Genomic DNA, 23,352 nt, shown 5'->3' on the forward strand with positions numbered 1-23,352 from the left:
TACATGATTACTTCTTAAAATGACATAGTGTTAAAAGGAAGGGCTCGTGTCCCCAAAGCGTTTTTTGCCAGAAAACGCAGGGAGCGCTAGCGGGCGCTAGCATTTTTGAGGCGCAGCGTTTTTTCCGTCTGCTTTGGTTGCTATGATACATTTGTGATACAAGTAGTTCAACCTGACTTTACTGCATGTAAAAATGTCAACACAGAGTACAGTGAGTTCAGATGTCCGATGTGAAGCTTCTCTTACTGTGTGTGCGGCTGACAGGACGTAAATGTCCCATCTGAAAATGTTCCACTGCTGCAGTCAGAGCACTCTGTGTCTGTGAATGCAGTTCCTGTACAAACACAGATTAGAGATAATTAAACCAGTTCAGTAAACATATTATAGAGCGATTAATTTCTTAAATGACATCATTACATTTCATCAGACTGATCTGTCTGGTTTAATTTCAGTGGATTTAAAAAAACACGACCCAAATCATAGCCTTCCAAATTTTTTTATATTTTAGGAAAAATTAATTTTGATGAGATGTTCTATTGCAGCTCTTTTTTCATAACTACAGAGCGAGATGGGATTTGAATCACTGTAAATCCACGACAAACAAGATGTTCTGTAAATGTTCTACGTGTCTCATCAGTGCCGTAATGGCTCAGTAGAGGAACAGGTTTGAACCCAGATGCACGACTCAGAGAAAAGCAGGATAGGTTAAAGTTCATGGTCACAAAACAGGCAGAAAACTAAACCAGGTGGGCAGATATGTGATGGGAATGGTGGGAAAGGGGTTACAGCAGGGCAGGAGTGAGAGGGTGGATCTGAACTGACTGGAGAGTTAGACTACATCCACATTACTACGTTTGTGTTTGAAAACACAAACAATCTTCTTTGTCCACACCACCGTTTTAGCTGTATATTAGAAGTGATCCCCGTCTGTATTGAAACTATTGAAAACACCCATCTAGTGGCCGTTCATGTACACTGGGAATGCGCGTGCCGGTGTAAACATTCAATTCAATTTTATTTTATTTATATAGCATCAAATCATAACAACAGTTATCTGTACTATGTGATGATACTTACAGAAACCCAACAATTCCCACCAAGAGCAAGCACTAGGTGACAGAGGCAAGGAAAAACTTCCTTTTAAGAAGCAGAAACCTCGAGCAAAACCATGGCTCAGGGTGGGCGGCCATCTGCCTCGACCGGTTGGGGATGAAGGAGAGAGAGAGACAGTGAGAGAGAGAGAGAAGGATGGAAGGACAGAGAGAGGAGAGGGAGGCAGCCTACACAATATACAGACAGAAGTAAGCAAAGGTGATGTTGCTATAGACTGAATGAAAAATGGTACAGATATTTATAGTAGTGTAAATGACAATAATCGTAATGTTAATGATTTTAATAACAATGATAACGATAGCCACAGATCCAGACTACGGGAAAGGGAAGAAGTCGAGTTAGTAACGTGCATTAATGGGATGAGGTTGCATACAGAGGGAGAGAAAGTAGAGGAGAGAGGAGCTCAGTGCATCATGGGAAATCCCCCAGCAGTCTAGACCTATATCAGCATAACTAAGGGATGGTTCAGGACTACCTGAGCCAGCCCTAACTATAAGCTTTATCAAAGAGGAAAGTCTTAAGCCTACTCTTAAATGTGGAGATGGTGTCTGCCTCCTGAACCCAAACTGGAACCTGGTTCCACAGGAGAGGAGCTTGATAGCTGAACGCTCTGGCTCCTAGTCTACTTTTGGAGACTCTAGCACTAAGATCTAATAAAACCAGTACAGAGACAAGTCCTGTGCTATGATGAACTTTAAAGTACTGTGGTACATAGCCTGTTGATAAAGATAGATTGATCATACCTAGTAGAGAAGTGCTGACTAAGGGTAAAACGTCTTAAAAAAAGCAGCTTAGTCAGGATGGGTTGTAAGAGGCAAGTTGATGGTTTAGATGAACAAATTACTGAAGTTAGTTGGTAAAGATTGAGGGAAGAAAAGCAGTCTAAACATATATCTGGTTTTACAGCTGTTTCTGAGGTTCCTGAGTTTGGAGATAAGTCGGTGCCAGTTGAGGGCAGGTCTTGGCGAATTCTGTTTCTAATAGTTAAAATTTTATCATTAAAGCTCATGAAGTCGTAACTACTGAGAGCTATGGGAATACTTGGCTCAATAGAGCTGTGACTGTCAGCCTGGCTACAGTGCTGAAAAGAAACCTGGGGTCGTTCCTATTTTCCTCTATTAATGACGAGTAGTACGCTGCTCTGGCATTAAGGAGGGCCTTCCTATAAGTTTTAAGACTATCTTGCCAAAGTAAACGAGAATTTTCCAGTTTGGTGGAACGCCAATTTCTCTCAAGTTTCCACAATATTTGCTTTAATTTGCGAGATTCAGTATTATACCATGGAGCTAACCGTCTTTGTTTTGTTATTTTCTTTTTTAGAGGGGCTACAGAGTCGAGTGTCATTCGCATCGAGCACTATCAACAAGATGATTGATTTGGGAGGGACTGAAATTAGCATCCTCCATTACTTTGTGACTTGATAATGAATTTAGAGCTCATGGAATCGCATCCTTAAATTTTGCTACAGCACATATCAGACAGACATCTTGTATAGACATTTTTGCCCAATGGCGTGTAGTTCAGTAATACAAACTCAAAAGTTATCAAACAGTGGTCAGATAAAAAGGGATTCTGTGGGAACACTATTATTATTATTATTATTATTGTTAGATTCAATTGGCTTCTCTCAGAGAGATAAACGCAGTACTAAAGCTGTCATTCTCAACATCCACATGAATATTAATATCCACTACAATAATAACTTTGTCCATTTTAAGGACTAAAGTTGACGAAAACTCTGCATTTTCAGATAAGAATTGAGAATACGGACCAGATGCTCGGTACGCTATAACAAATAGAATTGGTTGCAGTGATTTCCAACTTGGGTGTGAAAGACTAAAAGCAAGGCTTTCAAATTAGTTAATTTTGAAGCAGATAGTGTACTCTGCAATTTCAGAAGATTTGGAAAGCAAATTTACCACAGAGCAAATACGGCAACATGCATGTTACAAGTGTATAGTGTTATTTGCACAGTATACATTTTTTAATAACAATACAAAACCAAAAACACTGCCATTAGCATTGTGTTTTTGTTTATGTTTAGTTTCATTGCATATGGCTTTATAGCCTTTCCCTGTCTTGTGACCAGCTACAATACCCAATCGGAGGTCCTCGGTAAGCTCTTTGGTTTTAGCCATGACTTGCAATTAACTTGTAACTGAATGTAACTAGAGAACTGTTACTTCAGCTGTTCTCAATGTATATGTGATTTATAGGTGGTTAGAGTGCTCTCTCCAGGTAGTACTTACAAGACCAACATGAAACTTGTGGACACACACTGGTGCAACAAGGGTGTCAGTTTCATTTTAAGTGTGTTTGAATGCTGTTCTCGTTACAAACATTTTACTTTCTGCTTCTGGCTGGCTATCACATTAAAACCATTGAGCAAGACTGAGGATAATAGTTAATATTTTAAAGTGATAAAATAATAGTGAAAGCAGCATTACTACTCTTGAAATCTATTTTTGACATACTATGCTGGAGTAGAATTCACAGAATTAATGTTTAGTTAGCCCATAATAATGTTATATAATGTTAATGTTTTCTTGTTCTTGCTGGTATATGACTATAACACAAAAAGCTTAAATAAGTTAACATAATAACGCCTTTTAATATTGATCACCTTCCGTGGTTCCATGGGAAATGCACCCCAGAGGAGTTGTTGTTGATCCAGATATTATTAAAACAAAAATATATAATTCTTTACGTCATTCAGGATTTGAATCGATAACAGTAATATCTTAAATATTACCATATCTTATTTTACTAAGAATTTGAAATGGTTGTATAGAAAAAGTCAGGGGATCACCAAAGATCCTCCAGTGAGGAACATCAATGTCTTTTAACGCAATCCATCAGAAAGATTATATACACCTGAAGTTTAACTTAGGCCTCAGTATGGACATTTTTGTCTTTGTCTGTTTTGTTTTGGGGATAATTTTGGCTTTGTTAGTGCTTATGGCATGTATTTGGGCCAGGTTTATTATTATTATTATATCATAATATATGACTGTATAATGCACTAGAGGGGCTTTTGTTTTTATAGCTTATAGAATGTTAATGGATAAAATTGTTAGTTTTAGAAATAAAAGAAAGTTGTAGAAAGAAAGTGTGGAGAAGGCAAAATTGCCAAATTTAGCAGTTTTTAATTTCTGGCTTCTGCTCTCTTGCTTTTAAAGCTGTTAATTTTAAAATGAGCAAAACAATGAATGAAAATTTGGTAGTTGTGATCAGGGCTGATGTTGATTAAAAAATTTATGGAAGTGAAAGTGGAAAATAATAATATATAGTATTTTATAGGAGTTTTTTGGTCACAGACAGCATTGTCTGCTATAACCAGTGGGATTTCTTGTGTTTTATCCAACACAGCACAAAAAATAAAAGTGCATAAAAGTCAATATTGGTGCTAATCTTTGGTGCTAACAAATACCAGGCTCTGATAATCCTGCCAAATACAAACTGATGGTTGAATATTTTTTTTTGATTTGCCTGGAATTTATAATCTAATCTATAACTAATACGGTTAAATCACTCATGTGCGACGGGTTGTCGCAGCGCTTTGATGTCAGTTTCGGGCTTACATGGAACCCTCCATGCAGGCTTTGGTTGGCTTCACTGATCGATCTCTGGCTTACCCCCTTGGTCTCAACATGGCGAATGAAGCCACCATGCTCCCTCAAGATTGTAATGCAGTGACGTTTTGCTCTGGTGGAAGTCGGACACAATTTCTGACCAGCATGCCTTACAGTTTTTCTCTATTGCTAAAACACTAAAATCCATTGGCTGAACAAAGTTTGCAGTTGCCTGAACTCATTTAGCTAATTGTGCAGTCTGTTGTCAATACCTTAAACCATTTCACAATTAATAAAACACAATTTGCAGATCTGACTTAGACTTTACAGCAGAACTCTAAACACATTCTCATTATCAAAACATATTCTGCACTGTAATCCATACTGGTAAACACAAGTGGCAACAATCAAATACAAGTAGAGAACACAACCACTCAAAATTTATTTCACTTATTTCAAGTCATGTGACACAACCAATAACAGCCTGTTCAGAGAGCACTGAATGCATGACTGATTGCAGGTTCATATCAACAAAGAACAAGAAGTACAGTATCACAGAAACAAAGGACAAGTTTGTGAGATGCAGGGTATAGTATAGTACTGAAAGCTGCTAATAATATAATAAATTAAAATAAAATAGTAAATAAATAAAATGGCACTGTTTCTCTCTCATTGTCAGCAAATCCACAGGACTATCAGGTTTTTTTTCGATACTTGACTAAGCTAGAGGCTCCTGGTCATTAGACCATTAGTTCATAAAGTTGGTTAGAGAAGATGCTGTAGGTTATAATAGAAATAAGTGATTAGCAGCTGAAAGTTCCTTCATTTTAAACTAAAGTATGTGCAGAGAAGAACACTAATGCTGTTGGAAAATGCTTAAGAATCAGGATTTTGATTTGCTTGCATTGCCTTTCACAAACGACCTTCAGATTCTTGAGAAGAAAAGTCATTACATGCTGTTAACCACATGGCCTGGGAGCTTTACTTAGCGTCATTTAGCTTGTGCACTCACGTCAAAAGCTCCATCACCTTTAGATTCAGCCTTGACCCTGTAACAGCCTAAAGTCTGCTGCCCTACTCAGTCAATTTGGCCAGAAACAATGATCTCTCTTGGGGTCCTTATGTTTCCTCTTTTAGGCTTATAGTTAGGGCTAGGGTATTTAATGAATTCTTATAAAATTGGAAATTATTTATTTCTCGTTTTATAATTGTGTATTTCATTGTTTTTTAATGTGTGTATCTTGCTATGTTTTCTCAGCCTTTTTATCCAATTCTGCAATCTTTGTGTCTCTGTTTTCTGTAAAGTGTACTGGGACCATGTAGCTGGTGATTTTACACTTTAAATAAATTTGACTTGTTTTGACTTGTGGTGTACATAATTTGTCATACTTTGGACGAAAGACCTTTGAGAGGGTCTGTAGGAAACTTTACATTCAAATGGAAATGTTTAAGTTTTTGTTGCAGCTGATACAAAACGCTGCTCCAGGCCGAACTTGTACTAAGAAAAGTGACGACATCACACCAACCCGTGCCTCATTCACTGGTAACCTGAGTTTTAGAATTAATTTTAAGATTTGACTGCTTTTCTTTAAAGCCTTGAATGGTCTGGCTCTGGTCTGTATCTATGATCTGCTAACTCACTCTGAGCCAGGTGCCGGGAACACAGCTGTGGAACTCTCTCTGGACCTTTTGTATTTTTTTGTTTCTATAGTGTTTGTAATAATTTAAATGATAAAATCAGGTGTTTCTGTATGAGGAACTTTTTCCAAGACTATTGAAAACAAAATACATCTTGCCTAAGTTGTTTGACACACTCCTCAGTGATCTGATCTGACTCCTGTGATTTTGTTTGCTTTTGTTCTAATAATAAAAAGCGCAGTTACTTTTTCATCAGGTGTCTCCCATCCTTACTTTCGTCACTTAACATCAATGGTTACTCCCTAATCCCCTACTGGGACGTACCATGCTGTCATGGACCATATTCAGCCATCATATCTCGGGACTGGATCCCATATTTGTATGGACAATTTCTATACCAGTCCCAAATTGTTCCTTCACTTGGCCAGCATGAAGTTTGGAGCCTGCTGTACCTTTAGGGACAACAGAAAAGGATGTCCAAGTGGGAGAGCAAATGCCCTCACCAAAAAACTCCAACAGAGGCACAGGGAGATGGATCAGAGGGGGCCCCCTGGTCCAGGGCCCTGGTTTGGTTAAAACGTTCAGCACTTCTAATCCCCTTGGGATGCTAGTGTGTCGTTTGATTCCTTACCTTAGGTATCACACAGATCTTTCATCGGGGTAGAATCAGTATCGGGGCCTTACTATAGTTTGAGTGGTCTGATCCAGCTTTCCTGGGTGTGTCTCCCCATCCACCTTTGATGACATGAATGTCAGAATCACCAGCCTGCCCTTCCTTCCATTCACTGGTGAACACACTCCTCCTTTGAGCAGCAGAGCATGTGGCTCCTGCTTTGTTGTGCAGACAGATTGGATTGATTAGTTTTACTGCTCACCTGTTTCGGTAGCTCTCGATTTTTCAGGTCAGTAATAATATAATAATAATAATCCTTATTTGTAGAGCACTTTTCAAAAACAAGTTACAAAGTGCTTTAACAAGTGTAAAGAATAATACAAAAAAAAGAATATAAAATTAGTAAAATACAATAAAATAAAAGGGATAAAATAGAGTCAAATAAGATCGGGAAAAGCTCTCCTATAAAAGTATGTTTTAAGAAGGGACTTAAAAGAGTTCACTGACTCAGCCGACCTGATTTCCTCGGGCAGGCTGTTCCAGAGCCTCGGGGCCCTGACAGCAAACGCTCTGTCCCCTTTAGTTTTCAGTCGAGACTCTGGAACAGACAACAGACCTCTGCCCGAGGATCTCAAGGTACGTGCTGGTGCGTATGGGACTAAAAGGTCAGAAATATAACAAGGCGAGAGGCCATGAAGAGCTTTAAAAGTGATCAATAGAATTTTAAAGTCAATTCTAAAACATACTGGGAGCCAGTGTAATGAAGCTAAAATAGGAGTAATGTGGTCATATTTCTTTGTTCTGGTTAAAAGCCTGGCAGCTGAGTTCTGGACAGTCTGGAGTCGATCAATAGATTTTTGGGTTAAACAGGTGAAAAGGCTGTTGCAATAATCCAGGCGTGATGAGATGAAGGCGTGTAAAATGGTCTCGGTGTCCTTAAAAGTTAACATAGATCGAATTTTAGCTATATTTCTAAGTTGATAAAAACATGATTGAACAAGCTTTGTGGTGTGCTGCTCGAAATTTAAATTACTATCAAACCAAACACCAAGGTTCTTTGCCACAGGCTTAATGTGATTTACTAGGGAACCAGCAGATGGCAGTATTTGATTTGCCATCTGCTGAGACCCGATGACCAGGATTTCTGTTTTGTCTGAGTTCAGCTGGAGGAAATTATTTGACATCCATTTTTTAACTTCACAAAGGCAGTTGTTAAGTGAACTCAGCATTCCAGGGTCTGTGGATCTGACGGGCAAGTATATTTGTGTGTCATCAGCATAAATATGAAAAGAAATGCCATGTTTATGGATAATATGTCCAAGGGGAAGCAGATACAAGGAAAACAAAATGGGTCCTAAGACAGACCCCTGAGGCATACCATATTTAACTGGACAGAATGAAGAGACATAGTTGTTTACAGACACGCAAAACTTCCTATTTGACAGGTAGGATGAAAACCATTCTAGAGCAGTACCAGAGATCCCCACCCAGTGCCTCAGTCTGTCTAACATGATGTTGTGATCAATGGTGTCAAAAGCAGCGCTAAGGTCCAGGAGTACAAGGACTGAGCACATACCTTCATCAGCAGACATTAAAAGGTCATTGGTGACTTTAAGCAGGGCAGTCTCAGTGCTGTGGTACTTCCTAAAACCAGACTGAAACTTTTCAAATATTTTGTTATTTTCCAGCACAGTGAGCAGCTGTTTGGACACAATTCTTTCTAGAATCTTTGCAATAAAAGGCAGTTTTGAAATTGGTCTAAAATTTTGTGGGAGGGAGGGATCTAAACCAGGTTTCTTTAAAAGTGGGTTCACGCAAGCCGTTTTAAAATAATCAGGGACACAACCAGTAGATAGGGAGCTGTTGAAACAGAGATCAAATGGGGCCCAACAGAATCTGTTACTTTCAGTAAAAACTTTGTAGGTATTATATCAAGTGGGCTGGAGGACACTCATTTGTGATATTGTTTTTAAAAGCTCAGACAAGTCGATGGGATAAAACTGGTTAAAACTCTGTTGTTGCTGGTGAGGAACCTCTGAGTAAGAGGCCACGGGGGTAATAGAGGCTCTGATTGACACCACCTTATTGGTAAAATAAGATAAAAACAATTCACAGTCATCATTACTTCCAGCTGAGGCACAAGGAGGGGTTGGGTTTACCAGCTGATCCACAGTCTTAAACAGAAACCTGGGATTGTGTTTATGTGTAGTAATGAGTTCAGAAAAATAGTGTGTTCTCGCATCCTTAACCATTTTATTGTAGTTAATTAATAAATCCTTCAGACTGAGGTAATGGACTTGGAGACTGGATTTTTTCCATCTGCGCTCTGCTTTCCTGCATTCCCTTTTTAGGCTGCGAATGCTGTCATTTATCCAGGGTTGCTTACTAGCTTTAGACGTAGGCCTAACCTTTAGAGGAGCAGTAATATTTAGTGACGACAAGCAGATATGATTGAAGTGATCACCAGATTGTTGGTGTTGGAATCAGACAGGTGTTGGCTTTGGCTCTGAAAGACTGCGCAAAACTTTGAAACACTTTGTTCATTAAAGATGCGACAACACACGGAGCTTGGTGAGGCGGCATGAGTAACAGGCGAATCGCAGCTAAAAACAATACATCTGTGGTCAGATATGGTCATGTCCACCAATTCCACAGAGGAAATGCTGACACCCAGGGTAAAAACCAAGTCCAGTGTATGACCACGGTTATGTGTTTGCCCTTTGACATGTTGTTTGAAGTTAAAAGAAGTGGCCATATTTAAAAAGTCAGTTGCATTAACATTGTTGGGGTCATCAACATGAATATTAAAATCGCCACAAAGAACAATTCTGTCATAATTTAAAACCAGAGTAGATAAAAATTCAGGAAGTTCTGATAAAAATCCTCCAGGCGGTTTTGGGGGGCGATAAATTATAACAAATATGATAGGTTGCAGCCCTCCAACTTTAAGAGTGAGAACTTCAAAGGAGCTAAATTCATCACAGCGTACTTGATGACATTTAAAATTTTCCTATACACGCTCACTAGCCCACCACCACGACCACTGACCCTCGGTTGACTAAAGCAATCATATTGAGGCGGACACAGTTCAGCTAGCTGGCTATAGTCATTCATTTGCAACCAGGATTCAGTTAAAAACATAAAATCTAGATTTGCAGACAAGATAAAATCATTTAAGATAAAAGTCTTACTTGAAAGTGATCTCACATTGAAGAGAGCCATTTTAAATGAGTTTGTTCTGGGTGCTGGAGTTGGTGCAGTTGTCCTAATCCTTAAGAGATTACTAATATTTCTGTGTGGGATGTGCACATTTCGGTTTACTGGTCTATGCGTGATGATGACAGGAATAGAAGTCTGTGGAACAACGCTGGGAGCAGACGGCTTTACATGCCAGCAGGTGGAGACAGTTGTTTGTGGCAGTGAGGCAGAGATCTGTTTAGTGAGCGGTGGTGCGTCCAGGTGTGCTGCATGAATGATTAGTCATTCACGTAAGACATGTGTGGACCGCACCACATGCTGTATGTGAGCAGCTAACATTTCTGAGCCCCGTTTGTTTGGGTGAAGTCCGTCTGTCTTAAAAAGAGACATTCTTTGCCAGAAAATATTAAAATTATCCACATAAAACACAGGGTGAGCCCTGCAGGCGGACTGGAGCCAGTCGTGGAGGCCAAGGAGTCTACTGAAGCGGCCAGCACCGCAACCAACTGTGGGAATGGGACCAGAGATAAAAACAGACTTTCCGCACTGCTTTAAAAAGTTAAGAAGACGGTTAAAATCTAATTTTGTCAGCTCAGACTGCCGAAGAGCTGTGTCATTTGTTCCGACATGGACTATCACTCTTGTGATGGAGGACGGGAGCGACGGCATCAGGTCCTGGAGTTTTTTTAAAATGACAGCCGTGGTGGCACCGGGGAAGCAGCGAGTGGTAGCGTTAAAGAAACGGATGTTTCTGGTTATGGAGTCACCAATTATTAGTGTGGTTGGGGAGAAAAGAGGACGAGGAGATGCCGGTTGTGGCGTTCCAGAGCAGGACTGAGCAGAATCTGCTTCAACACTGCGTGCGGACTGAGGATGGAGTGTGTGAGCTGCCGAGTGTTGTGTTGGAGTAGCAGTAACAGACCTGACAGAAGGGCTACCCGACGGTGCAGGGTAGAGACGGCCTCCGGAGCGTCTGAGCACAGCCTCCTTCAGGATCCTACGTCGGGAAGCGGAGGTTTTTGACCGGGATGACGGCCGCCGATCAAGTCCGGCGGCAGACCGGCGGCCCAGTGCAGGAGATGTAGCCGGTGAAGGAGATGCAACAGTGTCGGCAGGCACTGAAAAACACGGTGTCCTGGAAAGTCTGTTAAAGTTAAATCAGCAGGGAAGAGTAAAGTCGTCGGATGTCTTCCATAAGGTCAGCAATCTTCTTGTTCGCTTTCCTTAACCCACGTAAAACTTAAATAAAGTTAAGTTAAATAAAAGGATATAAAAAATGTAACGAAAAAAGTGGATTAAAACTGGATAAGAGTCCGGTTCAAGACGGAGCTTCCGACAGGTGGCTACAGACGCCAACGCACGCGCAGAGTGCAGATTTCGTCAGCAATTACGTCAGAGATCTTGTGACAAGATGAAGACAAAGGAGAGACAGTAGTGACGTTCACCAGTCCCACGTCAAAGCTGTTATCCCGTTCTCTGCCACAGTGGCTTCCACATAATAACGGGTCGCAAAGGCATCCCTCCAGATCTTTGGGTTTGTCTGCTGGCTAGGAGAGAAAGCATTTCTTCCAGCCCCCTTGTGCTCTAGCAGTCCTCTACTACATTCATTCCAACAAGTAACGGTTTAGTAGTGTGAACTATCATAACGCCCCACCCTGGATTAGCCTGAGCAAAATGTTCAAATAAGCTCTGCCTCATTAAGGTGACCTCTGACCCTGAATCTAATACTCCTTGCAGCTCAACTCCTTCAATAGCTACTCTTATGGTCAGACTTTGCCCGACAAATGCTTCATTGGCCCTTACCTCTCCCAACAAGCCATCAGCCCCCACCCCTTGGGCCTCAGCAGCAGGAAGGTTTAGTTTAAATCTGCCTGGGTAACTGTAGACCTACTCTTACAAAACTACTACAATTCGGCCTACTGTGTTGGTGGTCTCACAAAATAAATGTATTAAAAAATAACTCACAACTGCACTGTGAGATCAGCAACACACAAGAATTACAGCACATGATGAACAAGAACTGTCTGGCTGAAGTGGTGTCCCGACTGTGTGGAGTGGACAAGACAGGGTTCCAAACAACAGGAGCACTGATCATGTTACCTTTGGACCTGCCAATGCTGCCACCAAGTGGACAAAATAAGAAACCTCTGTGGAAATGCAAGGCCTGTGATGTTGCAGTGGAGATGGCATGGTCTGTGGATCTGTTGGTTCTGAAATGAAACTGCTGAGACAGTGAGCTGTTGAAGATTTTAGTAATAACATCAACTAGCTGATTGACAGATGTTTTTGTACACAGCCGGAGATTTTATCAGGCCCAGCTATACTTATATTCACCCTTAGCAGGACTCTTCTCACATCTGCTCAGTAAAGAAGGGAAGTTAAAAAGCCTTAGGTCTAATCTGGGTTAGTTTAGCTCTTTTCCCAGCTCGCTTTCCTCTCTTCCTGGCCTGATCACACCATTGCGGTGACGTCTGGTCCAGCTGGCGTGGTTGTATGGACGGGTGATGCCGTGGCCAGTGATCGTCTCCAGGTGCGCTGCACTCATGCTCAGGAGATGGTAACCAATGATTTTCTGAGCAGTTTCAGTCTTACTTGTCTCAGTAATAAAGGTGATAGGAAAAAAAAAATTAAAAAAGGAGCAAAGCTTGTAAAGGACATTCAGCTGACTTCATTTCTGTCCACTGCAAAGACAATTTGCCAGCATCACACTCTGCAGTGTCTTTCTGGACACTGCAGAGTGAATGTGCTCTGTCTCCTCCTGAAGAGAAACATTTAGTTTAAGCAGAAACATCTTGTACATTTGTAAAGACGTCACAGAGTGTAGCTCAGTCAGACAGTCCTCAGCCAATGAACATGTAAAACACACTGCTGTCTCACCTGCTGTTATCATCTGTCTGAATTCATCACTGACATTTCTCAGTCCAGATGTTTCTGTTTAGTGAAATATTGATAAATGAGTGACATCATTTACTGTAATTAAATTAATTCTTCTTCAACTGAAAAAAAAAGTTTCTTTGGTATTTATGTCACACAGCTACATGTGCAATGATTGCTGGATAATATGTGTATTGCTGCCCAATCTTAAGTTTCTATTTAATCATGTGAGAAGTTGACAACATTCCAGAAACCGGGTGAAATGCAAAATCTGACAAGCAGACTAGCAGAGCACACGTATTTTGTTAATATGGAAAGAAATGAATTTAAGGTGAGGTATTTACTGCATATAATCTTATCAGTTGTTAAACAGTGGACAGGGAGGAAATAAGACACACAAATTTGCCAATAAAGAGTTCCTATCTAGACAAGAACACAGTGTGTGCGTGTGCAGTTTGTGTGTGTGTGTGTGTGTGTGTGTGTTGAGCAGTTTATCATTAAACGGAAGGTGGAAGAGAGCAAGGTCTCTAACATTCACCAGCTCCGTGATGTGGAGTGGAAGAGGACTCCAGTGGCAACCTGTGAAGCTCTGGTGAACTCCATGCCCAAGAGGGTTAAAGCAGTGCTGGAAAATAATGGTGGCCACACAAAATATTGACACTTTGGGCCCAATTTGGACATTTTCACTTAGGGGTGTACTCACTTTTGTTGCCAGCGGTTTAGACATTAATGTCTGTGTGATGTGTTATTTTGAGGGGACAGCATTTTGGCTGAATGTGGATTTAATACATTTTATGATGTGTGCTAAATTCACACTCAGTGAAGACAGTTCAGATGAAACTGTGACAGGAATCAGATGGTGTGTCAGCTCTTTATCTGACTTTGACTTGACAGAGTGAATTTCACAGCCGACATTCAATCCACATTTAAAAACCTCATTTTAGAAGATTTTTCCCTCACTTCTGCTTCTGCTTCCACCCCACTGGACCTTATTTCGGAAAAAATATGTACGTATCAACGGTGGTGAGACAGATTATCTTTTTATCCTGTTAGAATTGATCCCAGAATTTCACGTATGATGTTTGTCAATTTAAAGTAAAAAAGTTGCAGTTTGTTGTGAAACAGTAAAGTAACATTTAGTTTTGTGTGAAACCCCTTCAATGAACTACATCTTTCGTCTGGCACAATGCTTGCTAATGTTCAATGCTTGGTTGCTACTTGATTTTTAGTTTGCTGGTTGAAGTCACTGCATCTGCCAAAAGAACACCACGGTTGTATTTCAGCTTTATATAATGTAACGTCAACTCAATAGTTCACCGGTCATCTGCTCGGTTCCACTTCATGTGTGCACAATGTCCACAGTCATATTATACCTGTATAACATATCCTGCTGTAATATTGTTTCAGATTTAACTATAGAAAATGTAGTATATCTCTCAGTTGTATCTAAATAGTAATACTGTCTCAGCGATGTGTGATTTAAATATATTAATGGCTTGGCTTGTTACAAAGGGACACATACAAGCCAGGTCACAGTAAACATATTGTGCTACTGACCAGACTGGACTTTTTAGTCTACATACTTGTTCACACATCAGTTATCAGTCTATTTTGTCTTATGTATTCATTTTCATGTACATTAAGGTGTTCTGTGTTTTACAGATGTGTTACTGTCCCGTCGGAAATTGAAAAGTCTGAAGATCTTATCTTCATTTGCATTAGACTTATTCACATCGTTAAGGTATGATGTGGGAAATTGTTTTAACCAACTCAGGAGGCATTAATTCCACTGCATTATATTTAGATTACACACACACACACACACACACACACACACACACACACACACACACACACACACACACACACACACACACACACAGCCCCCTCAGTGGCCAATCGCCCTGGTTCAGAGGGGCTAAAGTTTCTTGTCTCTCTGGGACAATTTGAAAGCTCTACATACAGTGGTTTTGGATCTGGACCTGGTCTAATGTGGAGAAGCAGTGAAATTTCCCTTTTTTTCATTTCCATAAATAAACGCTTTTTCATATATAAAAAAAGTGTTTCAGACAGTGTTAAGCCTTTGCATGAAATGCAACACAGGAAAACATTCAAAATCTGTCATATAACAAACAATAGCTGGCTATTAGAAAGAGAGAAAGAAAGGGAGAGAGATGTCATATTGGTCATCCAGAAACCTATGGGGGAAGATAAGTGATTGCGAGAAGATAAAAGTGTCACCACCTGCACTGAAGTCTATGGTACTTGTGCTTGCTTTGCTTTCACATTAGGAGACATAAGAAATGAAGTCCCACACAGAGTAACCAATGATGTCACAAGTGGTCCATATTCAGCAGTATGTTACCATAAAGTATCACAGGAGATGTGTCTCTTCAGGCCTGTTTTCAGTTTTGTGCATTTTGAACCTACTTCTTTCTTAAGCACCTTCCAGTCAGCACCACCTTCACTCTTTCCATGTGACCTTTATCATAATTAACCAGAATATCATTCTGCATGTTAAACATACCATGATAGATTAAGAGGGACATTTACGTTTTGACATAGTACTGGATCATGTCTACTTAGTAACACTTATTTGTAAGGTAAACAGTTGTTGTAAAAACTATAAATACTATCAAATCAGTAACAGGCCTAATTGTGTTTGGCTTGAGGACTCACACAGCTTTACAAAAACTTTATTGAACATTACAAAAAAAATGTAGTGACAATGTTTGAACACAGATTTACACTAACATGAACACTTGACTCTCAGTAATCAGGACACATGCAGCTCAGCCAAAAGCATTCATTATTAATAGTAAATGTCATTACTGTCTGTGAGCCGACTGTAATTGTATCCGTCTTCTGTTCCAGCTCATTGTTCTGGTTTATGACAGATGAAGTCCAGTTTCAGTCTGACTGTGTTCAGATCCAGCTGTGAGCTCTGTGACCACCACAGAAGAAGAAAGAAGCCTACATGTACAGTCACATGGCTGGAAGTCTGTAGCTCACTCCATGTTGTTATTCCAGGCTGACTTCAGTCTCTGTACAGTAACATCTGTGTCAGATAATGATCCAGACTGTAGACCAGCACTTCTGAAGAGGACGTGTTCAGCTTGTAGCGCCGTGCAGGACATTCAGCTGATTTCATTTCTGTCCACTGCAAAGACACTGTGCCAGCATCCAACTGGATTATCACTGGATTCTAGAGCACATTCACTCTGCAGTGTCCAGAAAGACTCTGCATGTTTATATGTGCTCTGTCTCCTCCTGTGGAGAAACATTTAGTTTAAGCAGAAACATCTTGTACGTTTGTAAAGACGTCACAGAGTGTAGCTCAGTCAGACAGTCCTCAGCCAATGAACATGTAGAACACACTGCTGTCTCACCTGCTGTTAACATCTGTCTGAAATCATCACTGCTGTTTCTCCATTTGGATGTTCCTGTTTTGTGAAATATTGATAAATAAGTGATTTAATTTAATTACTTGCAAGAAAAATCATTCCTTCTTCCAACTGTACATACAGTAAAATGGACTTATAACAGTAAAGAGTTTAAAACATACCAGTTGGGGACTGTGTGCATCTCTTTTTATTCCTGTAATGAAACATTACCAGCTTATTAACAAATTGAGGATGTGACAATATTATTAACATATCAAAAACATGACAGTATTTTTATTGTCTAAATGCAAATCTTACGTCTGTTTGGATGCCATTTTTTTCTTTTCCTGGAAAGGTACCATATAGCTACAGCTCCAGATATTAATAAAAAAAGAATCCCCCCAACAACAGCAGCAGCGATCACAGCTCCTGTCCTGTCTGAACTTTGTTCTCCACATTCAGCATCAGTTGAAGCAGTTCCTGCTTTCAGCTGCAGATCTATTGATTCACATCTGGAATGATAGAGGGACATTTTTACAGCAACATTTGTAGGAAACCATGAATTCACGGCTGCTGGAAGAGTTCAGATGTCTGAAGCTTCTCTTACTGTGTGTGCGGCAGACAGGACGTAAATGTCCCATCTGAAAATGTTCCACTGCTGCAGTCAGAGCACTCTGTGTCTGTGAATGCTGTTCCTGTACAAACACAGATTAGAGATAATGAAAATAATTCAGTATAATTATGAAGCAATCAAAGGCTGATATGACATTATATTTCATGTTTTATTGTCTGCAACCTTGTTAATTGTGCTGCTGCCTGTCTTGGCCAGGACGCTCTTGGAAAAGAGATTTTTAATCTCAATGAGTTTTCTTTCTGGTTAAATAAAGGTAGAAAAAAAAAAAAAAAAAAAAAAGGATCGTACCATTTTGGTGCTATGGCTCAATGTCTGATTTTACATAGAACTCCCAATAAGTTCATTTACTGCCATTATTTTATGAACATCAACATATAATGCTGTAAGTAAACATGTGAAAAGAAAGAAAGAATCTTTTTAAATTGCGGGAATAAACCCAAAATGGTAACCCTAACCCTTAAGTAGAGGGTGTCAGTGCGCATGTCTAGCGTAGCGTGTGTGTGGGGTAGAAGGGAGACAGAGCACCAGCAGCTCCTTCTGAATTCTGATTCTTCTGAAATGCAGAATGATGTGGGATTTATTTCAGAAATTTCTCACCAACATCTTGACTGTTGTAAGCATTTTAAATTTAAACTGACAAAACTGTCCAGGTCTGGCACATTTGACGTCACTACCTCAACTTGTGAGAAGGTGTGTGGAAACAGCCTCTCACCAGTAGCTCAGTCAGCACGTCACCTACTCTGGAGATCTGAAGTTTCAGGGTTCAAAACCCCAGGTGACTGAGTCAGACTGGCTGACAATGGGGGTGTTCAGATCATAGTGAGTCTAAGTTCTCTTTTATTTGAAGCCTGTGACACTTTCTTCTTAATTTTCTCTGCCTGAAAGTGTTTGTACGGCTTAAACTTTAAACCTTTGAAAAACAAAATGTCACAGGTGGGTTGAACATTTCACCCAGCAGTCAGGTACATAATGACACTCTCTGATCTCAAGGTGATGCTGTAAAAATCAAGTTTTGCGTTTTCCCAATTATCTCAAAGTCAAAATTCTTTCATCACTTCAATCTCTCAAGTCGTCTGCATCTGTTCTTCTCAAATGTTGTGTTTTTTCGCAACTTGCTTGGATCCCAATCACTGCCGCTTCCTGCTATATTTTAAAACATAAACTATAGTTATAGCCTAAAAGTCAGCAGAAAGAAACCAACCTTTCTGGCTGATGTATTGTCCTGGTTGACAGCTTGTGTGTCTCTGTGCTGTCATACAGCCGTTCTCTGTAGATTCCAGACAGTAGAATCCCTCCAGTGGTTCACAAACTGCATCTGATGTTGTTGTACATGACGTATTTATCTTCAAACCAGAACCTGTCAGCACATACGAGATACTACACTTTTAATCTTCTAGACCAACATGCTTTTTTTTTCAGGCTTAAACATTAAGGAAAATACAGCAAAGGCTGTGCTGATGTTAACAGCGTAATAATTCCACTGCAAAAGAAATCATGTTGAATGTCTTGTGGCTTACTTGTGACAAAATATCTTCACTCAGTATTTCAGAGTATTTCACAACACACAAGGTCTTTGTTTCTGCATGTATTGTGGCACTTTAAGAGCAAAATCAGTAATGTACAGTAAACTCATTAAAAAGACTTTCTGCTTCTACACAATGACATTGTTAAAACAGTTTCCTCAGTTGTTCCACAGTATTAACAGTGGAACTTGCAGTAATAAGACGTACTGCCTTTAACTCCAGGCTCTAAGTTTCTACTGTTGAAGAAATATTCACAGAAACCTACTTTCAACACAAGTTGAACAAAGAAAACATTGTCTACGTCCAGTCGGCTGACTCATGAAGGTTCCCTCAGTGCAGGGCAAACAGGAAGTACTTGTGAATTCTGTACAATCTGTTTTAACTCGACTTCCTGTTGAAAAGAAAACAACAATTTAATTTAATGCAATGTAATGTTTCTATTAAATGAGAAAGTTCAATCTTGGAGGGTAAAGCAGATGTTGTGAGCTCTGCAAAGCTGATGGTGTGAAATCTCTCTCTCTAACATTCAGTTGGGTCTTACCAGCAGGACACACAGGACAGCATTCATTCCCTCTCTCATACTCTCCTCGATGACATGTGAAGCCATTTCCTCTGCAGACATTCATCACAAGTATCTGTGAAGTGAAAGAAAAAGGTTTTCATCTCAGTGAAGGCTGGTTGTAAATCAAATAGATGGATAGAAGCTGTTGAACTGAACTCTGAAAACATAACATACAGTTTAAGTATCGACAGGTGAGTCTGCATATGTTAAGGTGGAGGGAGATTAGTCAGGGGTGTAGGTATGGACATTATAGACAGTGCAGCTGCATCGGGGCCCGCACTGTACAGGTGCCCATGACGGGAGCGGGCCATGCCAGGTTACAAGCTGGACTTTGTCAGTTACTTGGTAAGAATGCACCTAATAATAGTAGACACACAGCTCACCGAAGATCAAGTGGTATATATATATAACCTCAAATGTGCACATCCCCCTTTGCCGTGGTGTCAGTCAGTAGTTTACCCAAAAACATCTGTAGCAAGCAAAGTATAAATAAATTAGATTCCACAGAATGAATATGGTGTTATTTTCTTTGGGATTCGTGTCACCTACATTTGCAATGATGATTGCTGGGTAATTTGTGTATAGCTGCCCAATCCTAAATTTCTATTTGATCATGTGACAAGACAACAAAATTTTAGCTGGGTGAAAGCGGGTGAACCGATACTCCCTCCAGTGTGACTCCCCAGTCATCCCCAAAGATTGCAGCTGACCCCTCCCACCCTGAACACAAACTGTTTCAGACTCTCCCCTCTGGCAAGAGGCTGCGGTCCATCAGGACTAAAGCATCTCGCCACAAAAACAGTTTCTTCCCGTCTGCAGCCCCCACAGACACTCCCCCCTTGCAAATAATACAAATGTCTATACAGTCATTCATTTCATATCATGCACAAACCTGGCACATTGCACATATTTGTTGTTAATTCTTAATCTTTGTCAATGTATATATATGTACACAATACTCTTTTCCATTGCAATACGTCTGCACAACACAAACCCGGAATAATTCACATGTAAAAATCTGCGACGTTCTTTCTCTGCAAATAGTTGTATTATTTTTCTCTATTCGTTTTATATATATGTTTTTTTTTTGTCTATTCCATATTTATATATTTTCTACATTTATTTATGTCAACTCTATGTCTGTATAGACCTTATCAAAGCACTTTTACACGACATCTGCATTTCCAATTCAATCACTGGTGGGGGTTCAGTATCTTGCCCAAGGACACTTCGACATGCAGCCTGGAGGAGCCGGGGACTGAACTGCCTTGAACTGACCTTCCGATTAACAGGCAACCCTCTACTAGGAGCTCTACTCCTGAGCCACAGTTGCCACAGTAGTGTAAAACACTACTTGGCAATAAAGCTCCTTCTGAATTCTGATTCTTCTGAAATGCAAAATCTGACAAGTAGACTAGCAGAGCACATGTGCAAGCTAGCAGTCATGCCATTTAAACATAAAAGTTGTTTCAAGTAGAGACTGGAGATAAAAGAACAGGAGGAGAAGGTTGGAAAGCTCCCAAATAAGATTGTATTTTATTTTTTACTGAAGACATTGTCAAAGATTTTGCTCAATGCAAGGCTGTCAGGTCCCCATTCAAATAGGTGAGAACAAGTGCTTTTACATTTGGTGCTTTTCTTTCTTATTCACCATAATGTCTTGCCTCTCTGTCAATGAGGAATGTGGTTGCCATGAATCGGGAGGTTATTGTACTGAAAATGCCCGAAAAAATCTGCGTCATTTCAGCAGTGGACTCCTCCCCTGCACTCAGCTGTCTGTAGTGAAGTTTCAGGATTTTGACAATGACAGCACTGGCCATGCTCTTTATAACTTTCTCTTTGATTTCTGTACTTATAAATACAATAGTCTAGGTGACACATTGCGTCTGTAAATCCATCACAGGATGGTACTTTAGATTGCTGCGTCTGGGCGCACAGCACAGCCATAGCAGCGCGTGACTGTGTTAAAGTCTACATTCAGACGGCAGGCCTTAATGCTCAATTCCAATCTTTTTCCCAGATCTGATTTTGTTTGCTTGACAGTTCACATAATTGCTTAAATGTGGCCCCTATCAGACTCTAGTGTGAAGTGTCCATGGCCTGAATGTGACCCACATGCGCAGAAGAATAACACAATACAGAAGTACACAAGGAGCAACAGAGGTTAGCTCCGGTTAGCTCGCGGGAGACTCCTGTTTTTTATTGTCCTCTCACAGGTCACATTTCTCCCGAATTATGACAATTGTTCACAACTTCCTGTTCTTTTCTTTACGGTTTCTGGCGCTGTACAACGCAACCACCCCACCACTGACTCCCTCTCTCTCTCCCCACTGTGTCCACTTGGACAAATAGCATGCAGATAACTCAAAAGAGAGCTCGCGGTCCGGTGGATTTCAGGTGTAAGAAAGGGAAATTATGAGCAGATTATAGCAAGGTAGAGGAGAAAGAGAGCCACGTGAATAATAATGGCTTTTGTGGAGCTTTCTCGTTCCCTGCAGCTCAGTGTACAGCAGAACAGCTGCTCTAGAGTGACTTCAAAGTTGCATTTAATCCGATCTGTATCGGTTTTGGACCACATATGAAAATGGGACAATTCTGAATTGGAAAAGATCAGATTCCATGTTACTTGGCCGGTTCACACTGTCATTAAGAGATCAGATCTGAGTCACATATGGGCAAAAAAAATCTGATTTGGGTCACACTGGCCTGCAGTCTGAACGTAGCCAAAGAGAAGGAATAAAAAGAACTGTTAAATTGAATAAGTTAATATGGAAAGACAATTAATTTAAGGAGCTTTAAATTATGGAGGTTAGGTTACTGCATCTAATCTGATCAGTTGTTAAACGTGCAAAGCGAGGACACAAGACATTTGCCAATACAGGGTTTCCTATTAAACAGCTCCACTCTCTTCTTGTTCAGAGGTTAAAGGCAGAGCAGCAGCTTATCACTCTGCAGAGCTGATGGACAGAAAACCTTCAACGTTTCAGTTTACTTTTTCTATTTTCTTTCTCGACAGTGAAATGTTTGTTGATGTGTGAGGGAGAGCATTATAAAGACAAAGGTTTTACAAAGAATGAAATGTTGGAGAGGAGCGATTTGATGCATGAATTTCTGTCAAGCAAATAAAAACTTGCTTTCATAACAAATTATTTTACCAGTAATGCTGCAGCTGTCACAGGTTTTCTGCTAAACATCATTCTGTACCGCAGGATCAGAGTTTTCGTGGGCTGAAGACGTCATCTCACTGAGATTTGGAATGAAGTGAGAGTAAAATGCAGAACAGGGACATCATCTGAAACAAAAAGAAACACATCCATGCAGAGATTACACTAACAGCCAAGCAAACAGTTTCTTTTGAGCTTTCTGCAGTGAGCAGATGTCTGAAACATCTTTTAAACGAGAAACCTGGTTAACACAGATACATTTGTGCTGGAGAAACCTGTTTTTAGCTTCAAACTGTCCACACATGAGCTCCAGATGAGGAACCACAGGTGGACCCTGGAAGTCTTTTACCTTCACTGGGAATCTGTTTATTGACTGGTCACTGCACATTAAACCAGTGGCTTATAACCTTATAACTGATTTACTTTGGATCAGGATTTAATTTCCTGTCCCATTAATCATCTCACGACCCCCCAGATTTATCTTGTGACCCTTTGGAGGGACCTGAATCACAGGTTTGTAAACACCAGACTAAACTATCAAACGGTATATAAAATACTTAAAACTAGCTAAACCTCAACAGTACAATTCTGCTTATGTATTAACAATGATGTCATCAGGACCGTTTTTCTGCAGATTCAGTATTTTAACCTTTTAGACTTCAGGTATTTTGCTGATAATACTTCTGTACTTAAACCTGCAATAATTTATTTTTCTGGTAACTTGGGAGGCAATGGAAAACTGAAGTCAAGCCAGCACATTTCAAAATAAAAGTGAGCTTCTGCTGAACATAATGCAATTGATGTGGCAGAAACGATTGAATAAATAAATAAATGCTTAAGACACCACAAGTATCTAAAGAAAATATTACAGTCTGACAGAAAGCTTACTACATTCAGCCAAGATTTGAACATAATATTACAGCCCTTCAAAGTGTGTAATATTTTCGCCATTTGACAAGATTCAAATTGACATCAAAAGGAAACTTCCTGTTTCCACTAAGTCATTTCATTTCACAGTGACAGCAGACCACCCCAGGGAGACCCTCTGTCAATATCAGAGCAATCTGATGTTTGGTTT

The 23,352-nt window shown here is 40.1% G+C and overlaps 1 protein-coding gene across 3 annotated transcripts in view; it reads right to left on the reverse strand.

Annotated features, from left to right (window-relative positions):
• Positions 1 to 23,352, reverse strand: part of LOC119905745 (tumor necrosis factor receptor superfamily member 14-like) — a 44,884-nt gene that overhangs the window by 19,226 nt on the left and 2,306 nt on the right. Inside the window, exons 2-10 of one of the 3 annotated variants that reach the window (XM_038723041.1) lie at positions 22,266 to 22,402; positions 19,090 to 19,183; positions 18,814 to 18,939; positions 18,227 to 18,382; positions 16,999 to 17,086; positions 16,710 to 16,903; positions 16,574 to 16,605; positions 16,398 to 16,451; positions 15,689 to 16,278 (exon numbers count right to left, since the gene is read on the reverse strand). In XM_038723041.1, coding sequence (XP_038578969.1) covers positions 16,404 to 16,451; positions 16,574 to 16,605; positions 16,710 to 16,903; positions 16,999 to 17,086; positions 18,227 to 18,382; positions 18,814 to 18,939; positions 19,090 to 19,183; positions 22,266 to 22,307 — 780 coding nt within the window. In that variant the 5' untranslated portion in view covers positions 22,308 to 22,402 and the 3' untranslated portion in view covers positions 15,689 to 16,278; positions 16,398 to 16,403. Of the gene's footprint in view, positions 1 to 15,688; positions 16,279 to 16,397; positions 16,452 to 16,573; positions 16,606 to 16,709; positions 16,904 to 16,998; positions 17,087 to 18,226; positions 18,383 to 18,813; positions 18,940 to 19,089; positions 19,184 to 22,265; positions 22,403 to 23,352 lie in introns of those variants that run through there. The other 2 variants (XM_038723040.1, XM_038723043.1) reach the window with 2 other exon arrangements.

Source organism: Micropterus salmoides, unplaced genomic scaffold (genome assembly GCF_014851395.1).
Source record: "Micropterus salmoides isolate LMB-PRFRI ecotype aquatic unplaced genomic scaffold, ASM1485139v1 Ms_hic_scaffold_16, whole genome shotgun sequence".
NCBI classification, from domain to species: domain Eukaryota; kingdom Metazoa; phylum Chordata; class Actinopteri; order Centrarchiformes; family Centrarchidae; genus Micropterus; species Micropterus salmoides.